Raw genomic sequence first — 16,514 nt, 5'->3', positions numbered from 1 at the left:
GCACCTGAGGACTAGAGGACTGGTCCGGCAGGTCTCGCCGGCAGCTCCAGGGACTCAGGGAAGGGCGTATCCTACCTCCCCAGCCTTACTACGATCCTCCCAACTCGCTTCGGCTCCACCCCGCCCCTCAGCCTCCAAACCTATTTCCCTGCCGTAGCTCCGCCCCTCCTCCCTTACCCCGCCCCTCTCTATTACGGGTTATCGCTCGGCGTTCCTGGTGGATATGGTTTTTCCGGGAGAAACCACGCTTCCCCTCGTGCTTTCCAACGGCTCCGCCTTCCCGCCGGAGCCTGACCCTTCCCAGCGTGCTCGGCGATTCCAGCGTGCGAGGCTCTCGGAGAGCAAGGCCCCAGGGCCTGGCTTAGGGGCGCGAAAAGCATGCTGGGGATTGTAGTTCGGTAGTCCGCGAGGGCGGCTAGGGGCTGGCAGTAGGAGGGACTCGTTGTCCCAGGATGCCCTGCGCCTCAGCCCGCGCGTTCGCAGTTTCTCGCTCTCGCCCGCCCTCCCGCTCCCTAGCTTGCTCGCGCTTTTGCTCGCGGTCTCCTCGCGGATCGAAGGGGTTCTGACCACAGCTTGTGGCTGAGAAGAGCGACAGAGGCGGCGACTCAAGAGAAACGAGGCTGCAGTGGTGGTGGGAAGATGTCGGGCGAGGACGAGCAACAGGAGCAAACTATCGCCGAGGACCTGGTCGTGACCAAGTATAAGATGGGGGGCGACATTGCTAACCGTGAGTGCGGCCTCAGGGGTCCGGATATCGAGGCTGGGAAGGGAGAGTCAAAGGAGACGGTGATGGGTTGGCTCCTGAGGGCTGGAGCGGTGGGGTCACGCACTGTGGGTTACTGAGGGCCCAGTTCAGGTCTGCTGGAGGTGGCGTGGTGGGGAGGCTCCGTGTCGCGCCTGGGACCCGAGAGGCTGGGCCTGGGCTGGAGTCCCTGGAGATGCTGGCGGACGGTCGGCAGGGCGGCTGGGAGAAGATCAGAGCTGGGCCCCTGGCCAGCTCCGACCCTAGGCCGTTGGTAAGGAGGCGAGGTGTACCTCCTGCCCCTCACCTTTCAGTTCAGATTTCTGTCTCTGATAATGGTGGCAGCGAGACCACCTCGAAAAGGAAGCGCTTCTATTTTGTCGCGGCTCCCCGCCGTCAGGAACCTGGCCGGCACGTGTTGCCAAGTCCCCTGAGGCTCGCCGGCTACCTTCCTCCGCTATGTCCCTGACACCAGCTTGCCTACCACGTGCTTTGCTGTAGTCTTTCGTTCTTTACTTCAACTCCTTCCCTGGTGGGGGCCGCCTTCTACTCTAGGGCCAACTCAGGGACCTTTAGAGAGCACCCCATAACTCTTGTTTGACTGTTCTTGAAGTTGTTCATTGTACCTCCAACCTGCGGAGTTGGCTTTAGTTAGTCGTCTAATTTGATCTTAGGTGTTTAACAACTTTAGGAGTGTTTTGAGGTCCTCCTCACCCCAGCCAGTCAAACCTATGAATAGTGCTGTTAAAGGGAGTCTGAAGTTAGAATCTCAGAAGTCATCCTTACTAAGATTGTGCTCTTGACTTTCTCAGCAGCTGCCTGGCACTCTCTGCAGATGTCTCGCTTTCTATTTTCTCTCTTTGCAATTAAAAACCCAGTTAGGGGACACAAAATGCTTGTCTTTGGGCTTTTAAATGGTTCTGACAGTAAAGATAGGCATTTAGGATGCTTTTGATCCTGTGACTGAAAATCTGAGTTTCTCAAACTTTCAAAGAATCACCAAAACTTGGATCACAAAAATAAAATCTGAATCCACGATGGACCATGGAGAGGGTATCGGTGAACAGAATAAATGCTTTGTAACACAATGGATATGTAGTGGTTTAAATCAGAAAAAACAATTTTCCCTCTTGCAGTTTATAACTTCTGAGGCACCTGTGAATCCCATTACCAGTTTGAAACTCTTTTGGGTCACGTACTTCTTTGAGCCCAGGGACCTAGGTTAAGTCTTCTTGACTTGTTATTTGAAGAAATAAGTCTGCATAAATTGAGATTACTAACACCCCCTAATTGGGGTGTCTGGAAAGGAAGAAGGTAGCATTTAACAACACATCAGCTTAGAGTCAGCAATTGTATGTCTACCTTCTTGTTGTCCCTGATGCCTATAAATTTCTTCCAGTCTGCTTTGCATGTGTTGGATATCTTGGTGAGAATGCCCTTGAAGTTCATAAATCTGTCCTACCATACCACAGGTATCATCTTTGGAAAGTCTCCCTTGCCTTAGGAGACAGGTGGTGCATACCTAGCTGTCACACTATATAAAGGAGGGGAGGGAGTGTTGGATTTTTTAAGTTAAGGAAAGGAAGGTAGAGATTATAGAGATGACAGGTACATTCTAAGAGGCAAAACATATTCCTTTTTTTATCCTTAGAGCAGTGGTACTAGGGAATATTTCTCAGTTGGACTCAGAAAGTCTAAGTCCAACTTCTAGGTGTATCTTGGACGTTAACTTAGACAACACATTCAGGACTGATACATGGGATTCTGTTCCCAGGGGTACTTCGGTCTTTGGTGGAAGCATCCTGTTCAGGTGTGTCGGTACTGAGCCTGTGTGAGAAAGGTGATGCCATGATAATGGAAGAAACGGGGAAGATTTTCAAAAAAGAAAAAGAAATGAAGAAAGGTAAAAAAAAACACAAAAAAACAACCCCTACTAATTAACTAAGTTTCACCTTTATTGAGTCCTGTTTTATTGTAATGATGCAACCTTTACCCCAGCACTGGTTGAGATATTTGGAATTGGAATGGCAAGGGGAATTCAGTTTCCCACTCAGTCCAGACTGATCAAACTTAAACAAGACCCTGAAGAAAATCCATTCATTTTTCAGAGGGGCAGGAGGGTTCTGAGAGAGCGAGCAGGGCAGTAAGGCTGATTGTCTCTTTACAGGTATTGCCTTTCCCACCAGCATTTCAGTAAATAACTGTGTATGTCACTTCTCCCCTTTGAAGAGCGACCAGGACTATATTCTCAAGGAAGGTGACTTGGTAAAAATGTAAGCTTAAACCATTTTAGAGCACTTGTCTTTTTCCTCGGCATTCACAGTAGTGCCAGTTGCTAATGCTGTACTCTGCTCTTGCCTTTCAGTGACCTTGGGGTCCACGTGGATGGCTTCATCGCTAATGTGGCTCACACTTTTGTGGTTGATGTAGCTCAGGTAGGTGGACTGCTTTGAACTCTATTCAGCCAGTGGGGAGCTGGGGAGGGCCCACTGCTGCTGGTTTTTTTTTTTTTTTTCCCCCACTGCTGCCTCTTATCCTCACCTACTACCACCACATTAAGTTTTGAGAGTCTCTAGAGAAATAAAAGGGGAAAGGGTGTTTTCTCTCCTGACCACTGGATACATAATGGACACACAGATATTAACTGATCAGCTTTTCGGGAAGGCACTGACTGCGTTTCCTCCTCTACAGGGGACCCAAGTAACAGGGCGGAAAGCAGACGTCATTAAGGCAGCTCACCTTTGTGCTGAAGCTGCCCTCCGCCTGGTCAAACCTGGAAATCAGGTGAGCTGTTTAGTCCAAGTCCAGAGTTTGATAGAGCCAAAGATGCATTCAGGATGTACTGCTATTCCATACTGAAAGAGAAGGAACTAAAGAGTTTAAACCGAAGAGCTGTTAAATCTTAGTGCCTACCTTAGGTGATATGATGCTCTCTGTAAGGGGATGGGTCGTCTCTTTCTCATGGAGCCTATAGAGATCCTTCCTTTTTCATGTTTTGGATGTGTATTGTTCCCAGAAATAATTTAAGATAGATAGCTCAATAAAACACAGATATTAAAACTAAGTTTTAAAAGCTTATAACACAAAAATAATAATAGTACCAGTAAATTGGTGGCAAAGAAAGGCCAAAGACCCTTGCAAGACAATATTAGGAAGTTCAGGGATCATAAATTTCTCATGAATTCATACAATAACATGTTAGACTACTAGTGGAGACTTTGTCTAACACTTAGATTTCAGAACCTGTTCAATACGTAAAGCATCCTCTTTCTCTGTGCTCTTCACCCTTTTCATCCATTTGTCCCCATTATCACTTAATTGCATCGTTTTTACTTCAGCCTCTGTTGTAGTTTTCTTGCGGTGGTATCTATCAAAGAGCTATTATAAAGCACTTTGAACAGTACCTGGCACATAGTTAACCCTTTTGTTAGCTATTATTATTTTACACATTGATTATTTTTATTATTTATATGCTTACTATTGTTGGAAGATACTATTAATGTAGTGGCTGTTGTCTAACTATGACATGAGACTTTCAGGATTCTCATCCCATTACCACCCACTACTGATTTAAAATGAAATAACTTCAAAATTTCCTCATCTATAAAGTGGGGAAAATTAAATTGTGCCTCATTCTCACAGGGTTGTGAAGATTGAGATGATCCATATAAAGTGATTATCACAGTACCTGACATGTAGTTTAATAATAGCTATGATTGGAAATTCACTTTCCTTTTTTTCTTAACTATAATTTAGGTGAGGATCAGCTCATGATTGAAAGAGGTAGAGGGGAAAATAAAACTTTCTGGACCCTTTCAACAGGTTAGAATGCCAGGTATCATGGACTGAACACTGTGATCCGAAAACCTGGGTTTATACCAGGTTCTTTTGGTTAACTGGTTTAACCTTGAGCAAATCATGTAACCCTTCTGAGCCTCAGTTTCCTCCTCCAGATTAGGATGTAGATTACCATACAGAATTGTTGGCACTAGTCACCTTGCAGAATTGTTGTCTAAGTAGACCATCTTTGTGATAGCGCTTTGTAAAATGGTATGCAAATTTGATTTCTAGGTTGTAGGATGCTAGGGCTATGAAATGAAAAATTACTGAGAATCATTGCATTTGCTGGAGGATATTAGAACTCAGTTCTTTTGTGCTGCTGCTTCTCATAGTAGACAACACTAGCTCCTGGTATTTTACGTTTTATTTGATCTTGTACTTCTAGAACACACAAGTGACAGAAGCCTGGAACAAAGTTGCCCACTCATTTAATTGCACACCAATAGAAGGTGAGACTTCAGATAGTGGGGTTGAGGGTCTCAGTATGAGTGGTTTAGCAGAATTAAGACTTTTGTTCCCTTGAGCATCCATCCTGGCTCTGGCATAGTCCAAGACCCAAACCTCAGTGCCCGAGTTTCCATAGCTGGGCACTTTGCTCTCATTGCCTGCTCCGTGGTTCTACTTGGGTAGGTGGGTTGGAAACCTTTGGGGATTCTAGATGAGTGGTACCACAGGCTTTGTCCTCTCTACAGGTATGCTGTCACACCAGTTGAAGCAGCATGTCATTGATGGAGAGAAAACCATTATCCAGAATCCCACAGACCAGCAGAAGTAGGTGCCCTGTATCCCACCTTCTACCTTCTGTTGTATAAGACTAGTCATGAACTTCTCCTTCCATACTCCAGGCTAATCTTATCCACCGTCTCCTCTAACCTGGACTAATCTTATCCACCTTCTCTTCTAAGCTCCAGGAACCACTTATTGCTCCTTACTGTTCCCTTTCTGTTCCTTTTAGGAAGGACCATGAAAAAGCTGAATTTGAGGTACATGAAGTATATGCTGTGGATGTTCTCGTCAGCTCAGGAGAGGGCAAGGTGATGAACGTTTACCAGAGCCGGCAGAGAGGGGAGGCTGCGGGTGGGTTCCAAGAGCACTAGACCAGATGTGATCTTTTATAGGCCAAGGATGCAGGACAGAGAACCACCATTTACAAGAGAGACCCCTCTAAGCAGTATGGCCTGAAAATGAAAACTTCCCGTGCCTTCTTCAGTGAGGTCGAAAGGCGTTTTGATGCCATGCCCTTTACTTTAAGGTACTACTGCACTTAGCGAGGACAGGACTTGGAATAGTCTGACCCGTAGACCATACAACCAGATCTCTTTCCTTCCCCTACCCCACTTGCCCTCCTTCCCTCTTCTACCTAGACTTGTAGCTCTGGCCTGCATGCATGCCTTCTTTCTCCCTCTCATAGGAAGTAGTGTAAAAACAATCCTACACATTATTTCTGCCTGAGGGTAGGAGTTATTTAAAAACAGTAACAAAGTGGTAAGACATGACAGGGAGTTAAGGATACCTGAATTTGTCTTTCCCTCCCCAGAGCATTTGAAGATGAGAAGAAGGCCCGCATGGGTGTGGTGGAGTGCGCCAAACATGAACTGCTACAACCATTTAATGTTCTCTATGAGAAGGAGGGTGAGTTCTGAGAAGAGAGTTGTAGTTTGAAGCCCCCAATTATGGTCCCCTTCTCCTTGAAGTCAAGGGGACATTCTATCAAAACACTTTGTTTCTCTCATAGGTGAATTTGTTGCCCAGTTTAAATTTACAGTTCTGCTTATGCCCAATGGCCCCATGCGGATAACCAGTGGTCCTTTTGAGCCTGACCTTTACAAGTCTGAGATGGAGGTCCAGGATGCAGAGCTCAAGGTTAGTGTGTGATGGAAAGGAGCAGGGACGTGGCACTTTTTTGGGGAGTGAGGACTGAGTGACGGGAAGTCCCAAGAAGAGCTACAGTGCCAAGAGTAGCACTTGGCGTTTGCTCCATGTTCCTCAAAATTTGTTTTCCTTCTTCTGTTTTGTAGGCACTCCTCCAGAGTTCTGCAAGTCGGAAAACCCAGAAAAAGAAAAAAAAGAAGGTTTGTTATGATCATCCCTCCCTGGTGGGGTGAACCTGATCGTCTTTATTCACCTTCCTGGGTCATGGTGGGGATATAGGTGTCGATATGTCCTTATTTCTCCCCATCTCAGCCCTGACCTAGAGAATTAGGAATATTCTTGTCTTTGGTCCCCCAGACAGTACCCTAAGTTATTGAAAACTGACACATCTTCTCTCCTTTCCATGAATGTAGGCCTCTAAGACTGCAGAGAATGCTACCAGTGGGGAAACTTTAGAAGAGAATGAAGCTGGGGACTGAGGTGGGTCCCATCCCCCCAGCTTGTCACTCCTGCCTCATCCCCTTCCCACCACACCCCAGGCTCTGTGAAGTGCAGTTCGACTTCTCCACCCAGGACCGCGAGCAGAGCGGGGTCTCCCTGTCCTCCTCCCAGTCCCCCATCCCAGCCCCCTTCCAACAACAACCAGCTCCAACTGACTCTGGTCTTGGGAGGCCAGGCTTCCCAGCCACCGAAGACTACTTTAAATAGGAAAGAGAAATTGAATAATAAAATCAGGAGTCAAAATCCATCGTTTTCAAGCCCCTCTTTCTAGCCTTTTTCTACTAATCTCTGCTTGGTCAAGGTTTATGGCCCTACAACAGAACGGGAGGAGGCTAACATAGCCACCACCACTAAAAACTCAGATGAAATTTTTTTATACCACTCCAGTGTCAGCATTTTCCCATCTGTTGGGGCTTGTTCCTCTGTTCCCACTTTCCCCAAGTCTTTTATCAGGCCTCAAAATAGAGAGGAGCTATTCTTCAGACTATTTTTCTTCACATGTGGCAGATTCCTTTTATGATCCAGGCTGTCGAGCCAGGCCCCTCCCGTTTTTAGGAGCTGGAGCCTGCATTTACCAATGGATTCTCATCTGTCAATTGGATCCTCATTTGTAAATCTTTGTAGTCAGTTTTGTTCTACAGGACAGTGTTTCTTCCCTCCACAAGGCTGTAAAGAAGTAATCCATCTCAACCTTGTCCATTTCTTTGAAGTCAGTGGGGTTCTTCCCTTGCTCCATCTTAGAAACCTGAGCTGGAAGCTCCACTGTGGTTTTGTTCCCTGTTTGAAATATTTTGACCTCCCTTCCTTGAAAGAAAGATGTGTAACCAGAGGAGCAGACTGAAGAGACAAAACTCCTGGCTTTCTGAAGCTGTGGACTTGGATTAATTGCTAGGGGTTTGGAGAGAAAGGTGACCTTTCAGTACCTCTGGCATGCTGTCCCAGGGAACTAGGGCTCCCACTAACTTATGAGGTTTTTAAACACATTGAAAATGACATGGCATTAAAATAAATTTGGATTTGCTCATAATCATGTGTCTGTATGCTGCTCTTATTTGATGGTGGTGGGAGAGTGAGCTGAAGTGATCATTTGGAACCAGTTTTGGGGGGTTTTTTGGCCTTGCCTCATGTCATGCAGGATCTTGGTTTTCCAACCAAGGATCAAACCTGTACCCCCTGCAGTGGAAGCATGGAATCGAAACCACTGGACTGCCAGGGAAATCCCTGGAACCAGTTTTCTAAAATACTGAATACCTTGGGTTGGGGGAAGACATAAAAATCCTGGATTTTGTGATTTAACAGTTCATTTTCTATGGGAGTTTGGTCTAGTTTTCTGAAATAAAAACATAGCCCTTAGTGCTGACACTATTTAGAACACTTAATGTATGGATATGAGAGTTGGACTGAAGAAAGCTGAGCACCAAAGAATTGATGCTTTTGAACTGTGGTGTTGAAGACATTTGAGAGTCCCTTCGACTGCAAGGAGATCCAACCAGTCCATTCTAAAGATCAGTCCTGGGTGTTCTTTGGAAGGAATGATGCTAGAGCTGAAACTCCAGTACTTTGGCCACCTCATGCGAAGAGTTGACTCATTGGAAAAGACTCTGATGCTGGGAGGGATTGGGGGCAGGAGGAAAAGGGGACGACAGAGGATGAGATGGCTGGATGGCATCACCGACTTGATGGACGTGAGTTTGAGTGAACTCTGGGAGTTGATGGACAGGGAGGCCTGTCGTGCTGCGATTCATGGGGTTGCAGAGAGTCGGACACGACTGAGCAACTGAACTGAACTGAATGTTTATTGCGAAAAAAAAAAAAAAAACCTGCAAAGTGATTATCTTGGATTAGGAAGCCAGGAAGAATGCCTAAGTGTTAACACATTTTTTTCAGGCCACCCTGAGGTTTGATGGGTAATGCATGTATTAGAGCATTTTTTATGTTACTGCTGACCTGAAGATACATTACATAATTACGAATTAAACTGAACACAGATCTCTTCGTAAGAGTTCATAGCAATCAACAGGTGAAATCCCAGTGGGTTTGATATCTTGGCGTGGGTGGGGGGCGTGGCATTTTTGTTTTCAAACACATGACAGTCCATTGGTGACAATACTAGAACCACTTAAGCACTTGAAACGAGGGTCGGAAATTTAGAAACCTAATTTTCCAGAACTACAAAGGTTAAATGTTCTAAAGAAAACACTAAAAAAAGGAATCATAACAAGCCTCAATCCATCTTATAGTGAATAAGGTGAAGTCTGTATGATGAAGGGTTTTCTTTCATCCTTCATAATACACGTTTTTAGGTGCTTCTGACCTAACCATATCTTGATACTGGGAAGCTGTCATACCACCAAATACAATTCGTGCCTAAAGATACATGTAGCTGATCGGGCTTTCCTTCTGTCAATTAGATCTGTCTTTAATTTGTTAATTTGACACGACTGAAGCGATTTACCACACACACTATGCAGAGGGAGAATCACTGAAGTATCTTCTAACAAGATGCATTGTGGCCAGGAATGTTATGATATTCTGCCTCAGGCATTGCAGGGAAAGACCACAGTTGCCTAGGACAAAAAGAGTTCATTTTCCACAGTAAAAAAGGTCTCTTTTTGTAGTAAAACAGCTTTCTCAATTCCCCGCTGAATTGCAATCTTAGGACCTTTGAAAGTTCCAAACTCGAACCTGCAGATATTTAGTTTAATAAATAAGGTAAACCAGTAAAACAAGTCAGGACTTTTTGTACAGTCCGCCTCGATCCACAGTAAAATGGAGGATGTCTCCAGAAAACTGCAACTCCCATGAAGCAACGAGAGAGAAGGCGGAAGTAGCTACCCTTTGCTCGTTTTGCACTTCTAGGTCTCTTATTGGAAATATGTGCTCATATCTACATAATATGGTATCCTCATAATAAAACAGGTGAGAGGAATCTTGTACATCAAAATACTAATTTCCAACAGAATTTCCCTAGCTCAATCACTTTTCACACACCAGCAAACTGCCAAAAGCTATCGTTACGCCCCTTGGGCTACCCCGCCCCCGGGGGGGGCGGGATGGCCAGGGCGAGAAAGCGGAAGTGACGACACTGAGTATTCCATTAAATATCCGTAGGCGGGCCCCTGGCGATCTCTTGGCCTTAGCGCCATCTTTTGAGGTGAGTGTTAGTGATGGCTGTGTTCGTGTTCCGACTACAATCCATAAACATCTGATCTCTGCACTCACCATCATTACAGCAAACTAACCGCAGACTTTTTTTCTTTACCCGTAGAAACCTCTGCGCCATGAGAGCGAAGGTAAGCAGTCCCTGCCAGTGAGCTAAAGCTGTAAGAATTGGCTGTTGGTAGGGGAGACCTTGGCAAGGGAAATCGGCCATCGTTCCAGTGTCGCCGGGTTCTCAGATTGTGCTCACGAGCTAGTGGGAGAGGAAGGATAGTTTGAGGAGAAGCAGAATAAGTGGTGGGTAAGTTGTGTGGGGAGAAGCAGAATAGGTGGTAGGTAAGTTCTGTGGCGAGAGATGCTGAAAGTGGGAGAGGGCGCATGCAGGCAGGATTCAGGGTTTTACGTCTGGGATCCAGGTGGCAGTCCAGATTGCTGATGGACTCGGGGTTTTGCGTCTGGGATCCAGGTGGCAGTCCAGATTGTTGATGTGGTTTACTGCGACTAAGCCCTCCTACTTGATCAAGAATCCACCCGGTTCTAAATAGTGCTTTTCATGAAAGTTGTGAAAGTGTTAGTCGCTCAGTCGTGTCCGACTCTTGCGATCCCGTGAACTGTAGCCCGCCAGGCTGCTCTGCCCATGGAATTTTCCAGGCAAGAATACTGGAGTGGGTTGCCATTCCCTTTTCCAGGTAATCTCCCTTACGCAGGGATTGAACCTGAGTCTCCTGCATTGCAGGCAGATTCTTTACCGTCTAAACCACCGAGGAAGCCTCCCCTAGTGTTCTTCATATCCCTATCTAAACTTGTTACTGAAACTAATGATATCTTGTTTTATTCTCTGTCCTTGGTTGCCAGTGGAGGAAGAAGCGAATGCGCAGGTATGCTGGGACGTAGTTAGTACTGGCGGGGGGCGCGGGGGGAGTGGAGCAAAGTGGACAAAACTTGGGACGAACATTTGGTTTAGAAATCCAAAACAACTTATGAGCATTGACTGGCCAAAGCCATGAATTGGGCAGAAGACGACAGAATCGTAGTGTTGATTGATTGTACCTGTCCCTTGTATTGGGTGCACATTTAAGATTGAAGGGAAAGACTGAACTCGGGTTTGTGGGCCCGAGGTGTATTCTTATGTCTGGTTTTCAGGCTGAAGCGCAAAAGAAGAAAGATGAGGCAGAGGTCCAAGTAAACTTGTACACCCATGGAAGCCACAGAAGCAGAAACAAGGGAAGCCAGAGGCCAGGGACGCTGGTACAAAGTGTGGACTGCATGCCTACTATCTAGAACTTATCAATGGATCTGGAACATCTATGGCCATTCTGATCACCTTGACCACCTTTGCGAGACCTACCTTGCTCATATCAAAGCCGTCCCTTTTGGTCCATTGCCCTGGACCTGTGATAACTATGGACTAGTTCTCTTCTCAGTTGTGGCTGAATGTAACGTGTACAATAAATCATCTCTTTTGCTGTCTTAGCTGAAGAAAAATTTTGTGTGTTATGTGGTTTTTTATGGTTACACTAGCTGGGGATTCTCTATCAGTACAGTCTGTCTCTACTCCCTGCTGTAGAAAAAGTCAAGCTTTATATCTACAAGTCGGGGGGCGGGGAGGTGTGGGTTCCGGTCTTACGAGCTGCTAGAGTATTGGGTGGCCTTTACTTCCTGGAAAGGGCGTAAACGCCACGGACGGTTTTCAAGTTGATTTCGCGGGCATAGGAGTAACCAGGTCCGCTCTTACCTAGGTTCACGTTACAGAATTCCGCTTTAAGGCGTTTTGCCATTGGGTCGGGTTGCCATGGTGACACGCAAAGCTTGCTGGGAACTTCCTGCTGCTAGTCGCGCAAGTATTTCGCACACCACAGAGTGTGGTTCCGGGTCTGGTAGCTAGAGCGTCATTTCTTCCGCAGGAAGCGGAAGGGCGGTAGGGTAGGCGGCTCTTTGTCGAAGCTAGAGGACCGGCAGGCGGCAGCAGCAACTACGGCGGCGGCGGCAGGTGAGGGAGGCGGGAGACTTAGGTGGAGGCCGCGCCCGGAGGGGAGGAGTCGGGGCCGGCCCAGCGGCTGGGCTCGGCCGGGCTACACAAGGCCCCCCAGGACCGAGTTGGCTGTTCCTCACGTCGTAGGGCCGAACCCCTTTTCTGACTGACCCCGCTTCGCGAGCAAACGCCAGCTCCGTGACGTCACACCCTTGCCCATCCCCTCTGCTTGATGTCACCTGGAGTTCCCTTCCCCGCTTCACTTCGTGCTCCCTAGTGTCCTATTCATGTGGTCCCCGGCAGAGCTCCGGCGGCACTGCACAGAACCTGCCAGGCCAAAGACTTGCTCCGGGAAACTCTTAGGACTTTTTCCCCCCCAAACTCTGGGGTGTTGAGAAGCGTCATAATCACCACCCCTAAGTCTAACCCGCCATCCTATTGCACTGTCAGTCGCAGCCCTTGCACGGCCCCCTATTCGGAGTTCCTAACCCCAACCCGACTCCGGGCTTTGATCCCTACATTCTCCTTCATCTCCAGAAGCGTCCCTTACCCTTTGTTCACTCAGAGCTAGTTTTCCAACTCTTTCTCCTAGGCTCTCCAAATTAGTTCTGTCCCATACTACTCTTCTTACTGGCAGCTTCTCCCCTTGACAGGGGAAGTTCAATTTGAATCCGAAGGAAATCTTGGGAGTGCCTAGAGCTCTTTCCATTTTGTCAGACTTCATTCTTGCAGCAGCAACCACCCTGTAGTTCTCCATTCTTACCCCTTCTCACACCCAAGTCTCTGTTTTTCTCCTGCTCAGAACCCAGCAGTGATGTGGAGGTGGAGACCCACAGGAGCCCCGGACTTCACCTGAGCTACCTCAGGTATCACGCAATCCTGGGAAAGTTGGGTGGGGAAGAGATCTGCTTCTGGTGGGACTTGTAACATGGGTCAGGCTTGGATAGATGCCATTTATTATTCAGCAGGTCAGTTCCCTTTTAGTAAAAGTTTGTATCTTTTCTTTTCCCACTCTTTTCCTTGATTGCTTTTACTATTCTGGGACTACCTCCCTTTGGAGAAAGAGGACCTCTTTTTTACAGATTCTCTTGCAATTCTGGCCTGTGATCCAGTTGGTATATTTTCGGGATCATTTTGCCTTGAAAGCAAAGTCAAGGTAACAGACTGGGTGGTTGGGGGCCATCAAGGCTAAAGAAGTTGTAAAGATTCCTTATACTCAAGGGGAAACAATATGAAGTTTTCCTATTTGAACAGCAGGGGGAGCCTGAACACTGCTTAGGAAAGGCTTAGGAGGTCAGACACGTGGTAGCAGGGACTCCTAGTCTTGTTGGGGGTGGGGAAAGGAGAGGGCTAGAACCAGGGCAGTGGACTGACATTCCTGAGATCTCTTGGGAAAGAGGAGACTTAAAAAGCTTTTATAGAGTCTATAAATAAAGAGGATCTTCTTGGAGTGAGGAATGGTGTGGTTTGATGTCAGATCTTTCCATGGAGGGTAGGAGGGGTATAGAGTGAAGAAAGACAGGTTATTTGTTCCTGTGAAATTAACACCTTTCTATTGCCTTGATCTTGCCACAAATGGTTTTGTCCTTTGGGGGTCTATAAGTGGAGATTCTAGCTGTCGAACTCTTCCCCTGAAATGGAGGGGAGGGGGCTGACCATCCTAGAGTTGAGAATAGTGGTAATCTGGGAGAGAACTCCAAAAAAATGACAAATTTAGATATTGCCCTCAAGGTGGTGATACCAGTCTCTTTACTCAGGACTTCCTGGGGTCTGGAGATCTATTTCTTCACACAGTCCTCACCTCACATCCCATGGAAGAGGGGAACAGGGAAGCAATGTCACCAGTATCCCATTATCCATTGCCGTTAGTAGCTCACCAGCTTATCTTAGCCAGAGTTCCTAGTCTCCTCTTAGCCTGATCAGACACCGACAGCAGTTTTAATTTTGTTTCCACAAATTTAATAAGGTCAGTTCAGGAGGTGAAATAAAATCCAACACTAATCTCTCCCTCTGCCTCTTTGGCATGTCATGGTTATATGGCTTCACCATATAACTCTTGGGGTTATATGGTGGCTTCACCCCAACTCTTCCTGCTCCGTCAGCCAGGCAAGTGTGAATCATTCTGACACAGACCAGGAGCACAGGGCCTGGGCAGGACTTCTGATAAGCCAGCCAGTCCAGGCAGAGTGCTCATCCGTTAGCTTCTCCATCTCCAATACCATTGTCCCTCTGGCCTGCCTGTTGCTGGACTACCTGCCTGATAGTCAGGAAGAGTTTGGCCTTTCTGGAGGACTCCAGTTTGACACAGTTCTTCTCTTTCCTAGTGGTCACCAAGAGTGGCAAGAAAAGGAAGAAAGCCCTGAGTTGGGAGGGACCAGGATGCCTGACCGGGACAGCTATGCCAACGGCACTGGGAGCAGCAGTGGAGGCCCTGGAGGTGGTGGCAGCGAGGAGGCCAGTGGGACAGGGGCAGGCAGTGGCGGGGCCAGCTCAGATGCCATCTGTAGAGACTTCCTGAGGAATGTGTGCAAGCGAGGGAAGCGTTGCCGCTATCGCCATCCAGACATGAGTGAGGTGTCCAACTTGGGGGTAAGCAAAAATGAGTTCATCTTCTGCCATGACTTCCAGAACAAGGAGTGTAGCCGCCCTAACTGCCGATTCATCCATGGCTCCAAGGAGGATGAGGATGGCTATAAAAAGACAGGAGAGCTGCCTCCTCGGCTGAGGCAGAAAGTGGCAGCTGGCCTAGGCCTGTCACCAGCTGATCTACCAAATGGGAAGGAGGAGGTCCCAATCTGCCGTGACTTTCTCAAGGGTGACTGCCAGAGAGGAGCCAAGTGCAAGTTCCGTCACCTGCAACGGGATTTTGAGTTTGATGCTCGGGGTGGAGGCGGCACTGGTGGTGGGGGTTCAACAGGCCCCATTCCCCCAGGACGACGTCATGATCTCTATGATATTTATGACCTCCCTGACAGGGGCTTTGAGGACCATGAACCAGGCCCCAAGCGCCGGCGAGGTGGATGCTGCCCCCAAGATGGTCCCCATTTTGAATCCTATGACTACAGCCTGGCTCCACCCCGAGGGGTGGAGTGCAGACTGCTAGAGGAGGAGAATGCCATGCTCAGGAAGCGGGTAGAGGAGCTCAAGAAGCAGGTCAGCAACCTTCTGGCTACCAATGAAGTACTGCTGGAACAAAATGCGCAGTTCCGCAATCAGGCCAAGGTCATGACCCTGAGCTCCACTGCACCAGCAACTGAACAGACTCTGGCCCCCACCGTGGGTACTGTCGCCACTTTTAACCATGGCATTGCCCAGACTCACACTACTCTCAGCAGCCAGGCTCTGCAGCCTCGCCCTGTGTCCCAGCAAGAACTGGTGGCCCCTGCTGGAGCTCCGGCTGCTCCCCCAACTAATGCTGCACCTCCTGCTGCCCCACCACCCCCACCCCCACACTTGAACCCAGAGATCGCGCCACTGTCAGCTGCTCTGGCTCAAACAATTGCCCAGGGAATGGCACCCCCACCTGTATCCATGGCTCCTGTGGCTGTATCAGTGGCTCCTGTGGCCCCCGTGGCTGTATCGATGGCCCAACCCTTGGCAGGAATCACAATGAGCCACACCACCACCCCCATGGTGACTTATCCCATCGCTTCCCAGAGCATGCGAATCACAGCTATGCCACACTGATGGGGCTAATGGACACTCCCCTGGTATAGTCTCCCAGGGCTGGAGTTGAGGGGCCTTCACCCACACACCTAGTCCTCCAGAGCCCTGTCCAAAGGGCTCACTCATGAACTAGGATGAGAGACTGCGAGGAGTTTGCTTCTGAGAAGGGATTGGGTTGGTGTGTTTCCTCCCACCTGCCTTTTATGAGGCTCCTCTTGTCCATCTTCCTTCAAGCCTCATGGGCTTGCGTAGGAGTGCAGACTGAAGGCCACAGACGAAGGACTGACTGAGGGGCGTGTGTCCTCTGATGGGAATTTGGGGGACATCCTTGGTCTTGTCCTCTTTTCTGCACAGCACAGGTTCCAGCACTGGCTTTGGAAGGAAAAAATACCCTGCCCAGAGGGGAAGCCAGGAAAGAATAGGAAGTGGGTGGCCAGGAGAGAAGGCCTGTTAGGAGCCTTCATACAGTTTGGGGCCTAGTTGAGTTGGACAATATAGGAACTGCTCCTGGGCCCGTGGGAAGATGGGGACCATAGTACTCCAGCCCAAAGACTAGGGGAGGCATTCATTACCTTGGCTTGACCTGGACATCCAGAGGGCAGGGCCAGCCACGTTCCAAAGAAATAAAAAAAGTTATTTTTGACAAAGGAGGCAGTGAAAACTTGCTTAGATATTCTGTGTGGAAGATGGGAGCAGTAAATAGATGTCATGCCAAAATGGAATAAAGACCCCACTCTCACATAGCTTGGGTAAGGATGGATG

General features: G+C 48.0%; 2 protein-coding genes across 2 annotated transcripts; both read left to right on the top strand.

Moving 5' to 3' along the window:
• The first annotated feature begins 230 nt into the window (after positions 1-230).
• PA2G4 (proliferation-associated 2G4) lies at positions 231-11,599 on the top strand. Its single transcript, XM_061416859.1, has 15 exons — positions 231-727; positions 2,517-2,645; positions 2,910-3,015; positions 3,108-3,177; positions 3,434-3,526; positions 4,968-5,031; positions 5,275-5,353; positions 5,538-5,616; positions 5,701-5,834; positions 6,120-6,214; positions 6,318-6,445; positions 6,601-6,654; positions 6,868-10,248; positions 10,970-10,992; positions 11,258-11,599. Exons 1-13 carry the CDS (start codon positions 640-642, stop codon positions 6,931-6,933), a joined length of 1,185 nt encoding a protein of 394 aa, XP_061272843.1. The 5' UTR covers positions 231-639; the 3' UTR covers positions 6,934-10,248; positions 10,970-10,992; positions 11,258-11,599.
• A 2,515-nt stretch (positions 11,600-14,114) lies between these two features.
• ZC3H10 (zinc finger CCCH-type containing 10) lies at positions 14,115-16,399 on the top strand. The gene has a single exon (XM_061416856.1). It carries the CDS (start codon positions 14,115-14,117, stop codon positions 15,771-15,773), a length of 1,659 nt encoding a protein of 552 aa, XP_061272840.1. The 3' UTR covers positions 15,774-16,399.
• Positions 16,400-16,514: the final 115 nt, after the last annotated feature.

Source organism: Bos javanicus, chromosome 5 (genome assembly GCF_032452875.1).
Source record: "Bos javanicus breed banteng chromosome 5, ARS-OSU_banteng_1.0, whole genome shotgun sequence".
Taxonomy (NCBI): domain Eukaryota; kingdom Metazoa; phylum Chordata; class Mammalia; order Artiodactyla; family Bovidae; genus Bos; species Bos javanicus.
The sequence above is the reverse complement of the archived record's forward strand: the minus strand, read 5'-3'. Positions and strand labels throughout refer to the sequence as shown.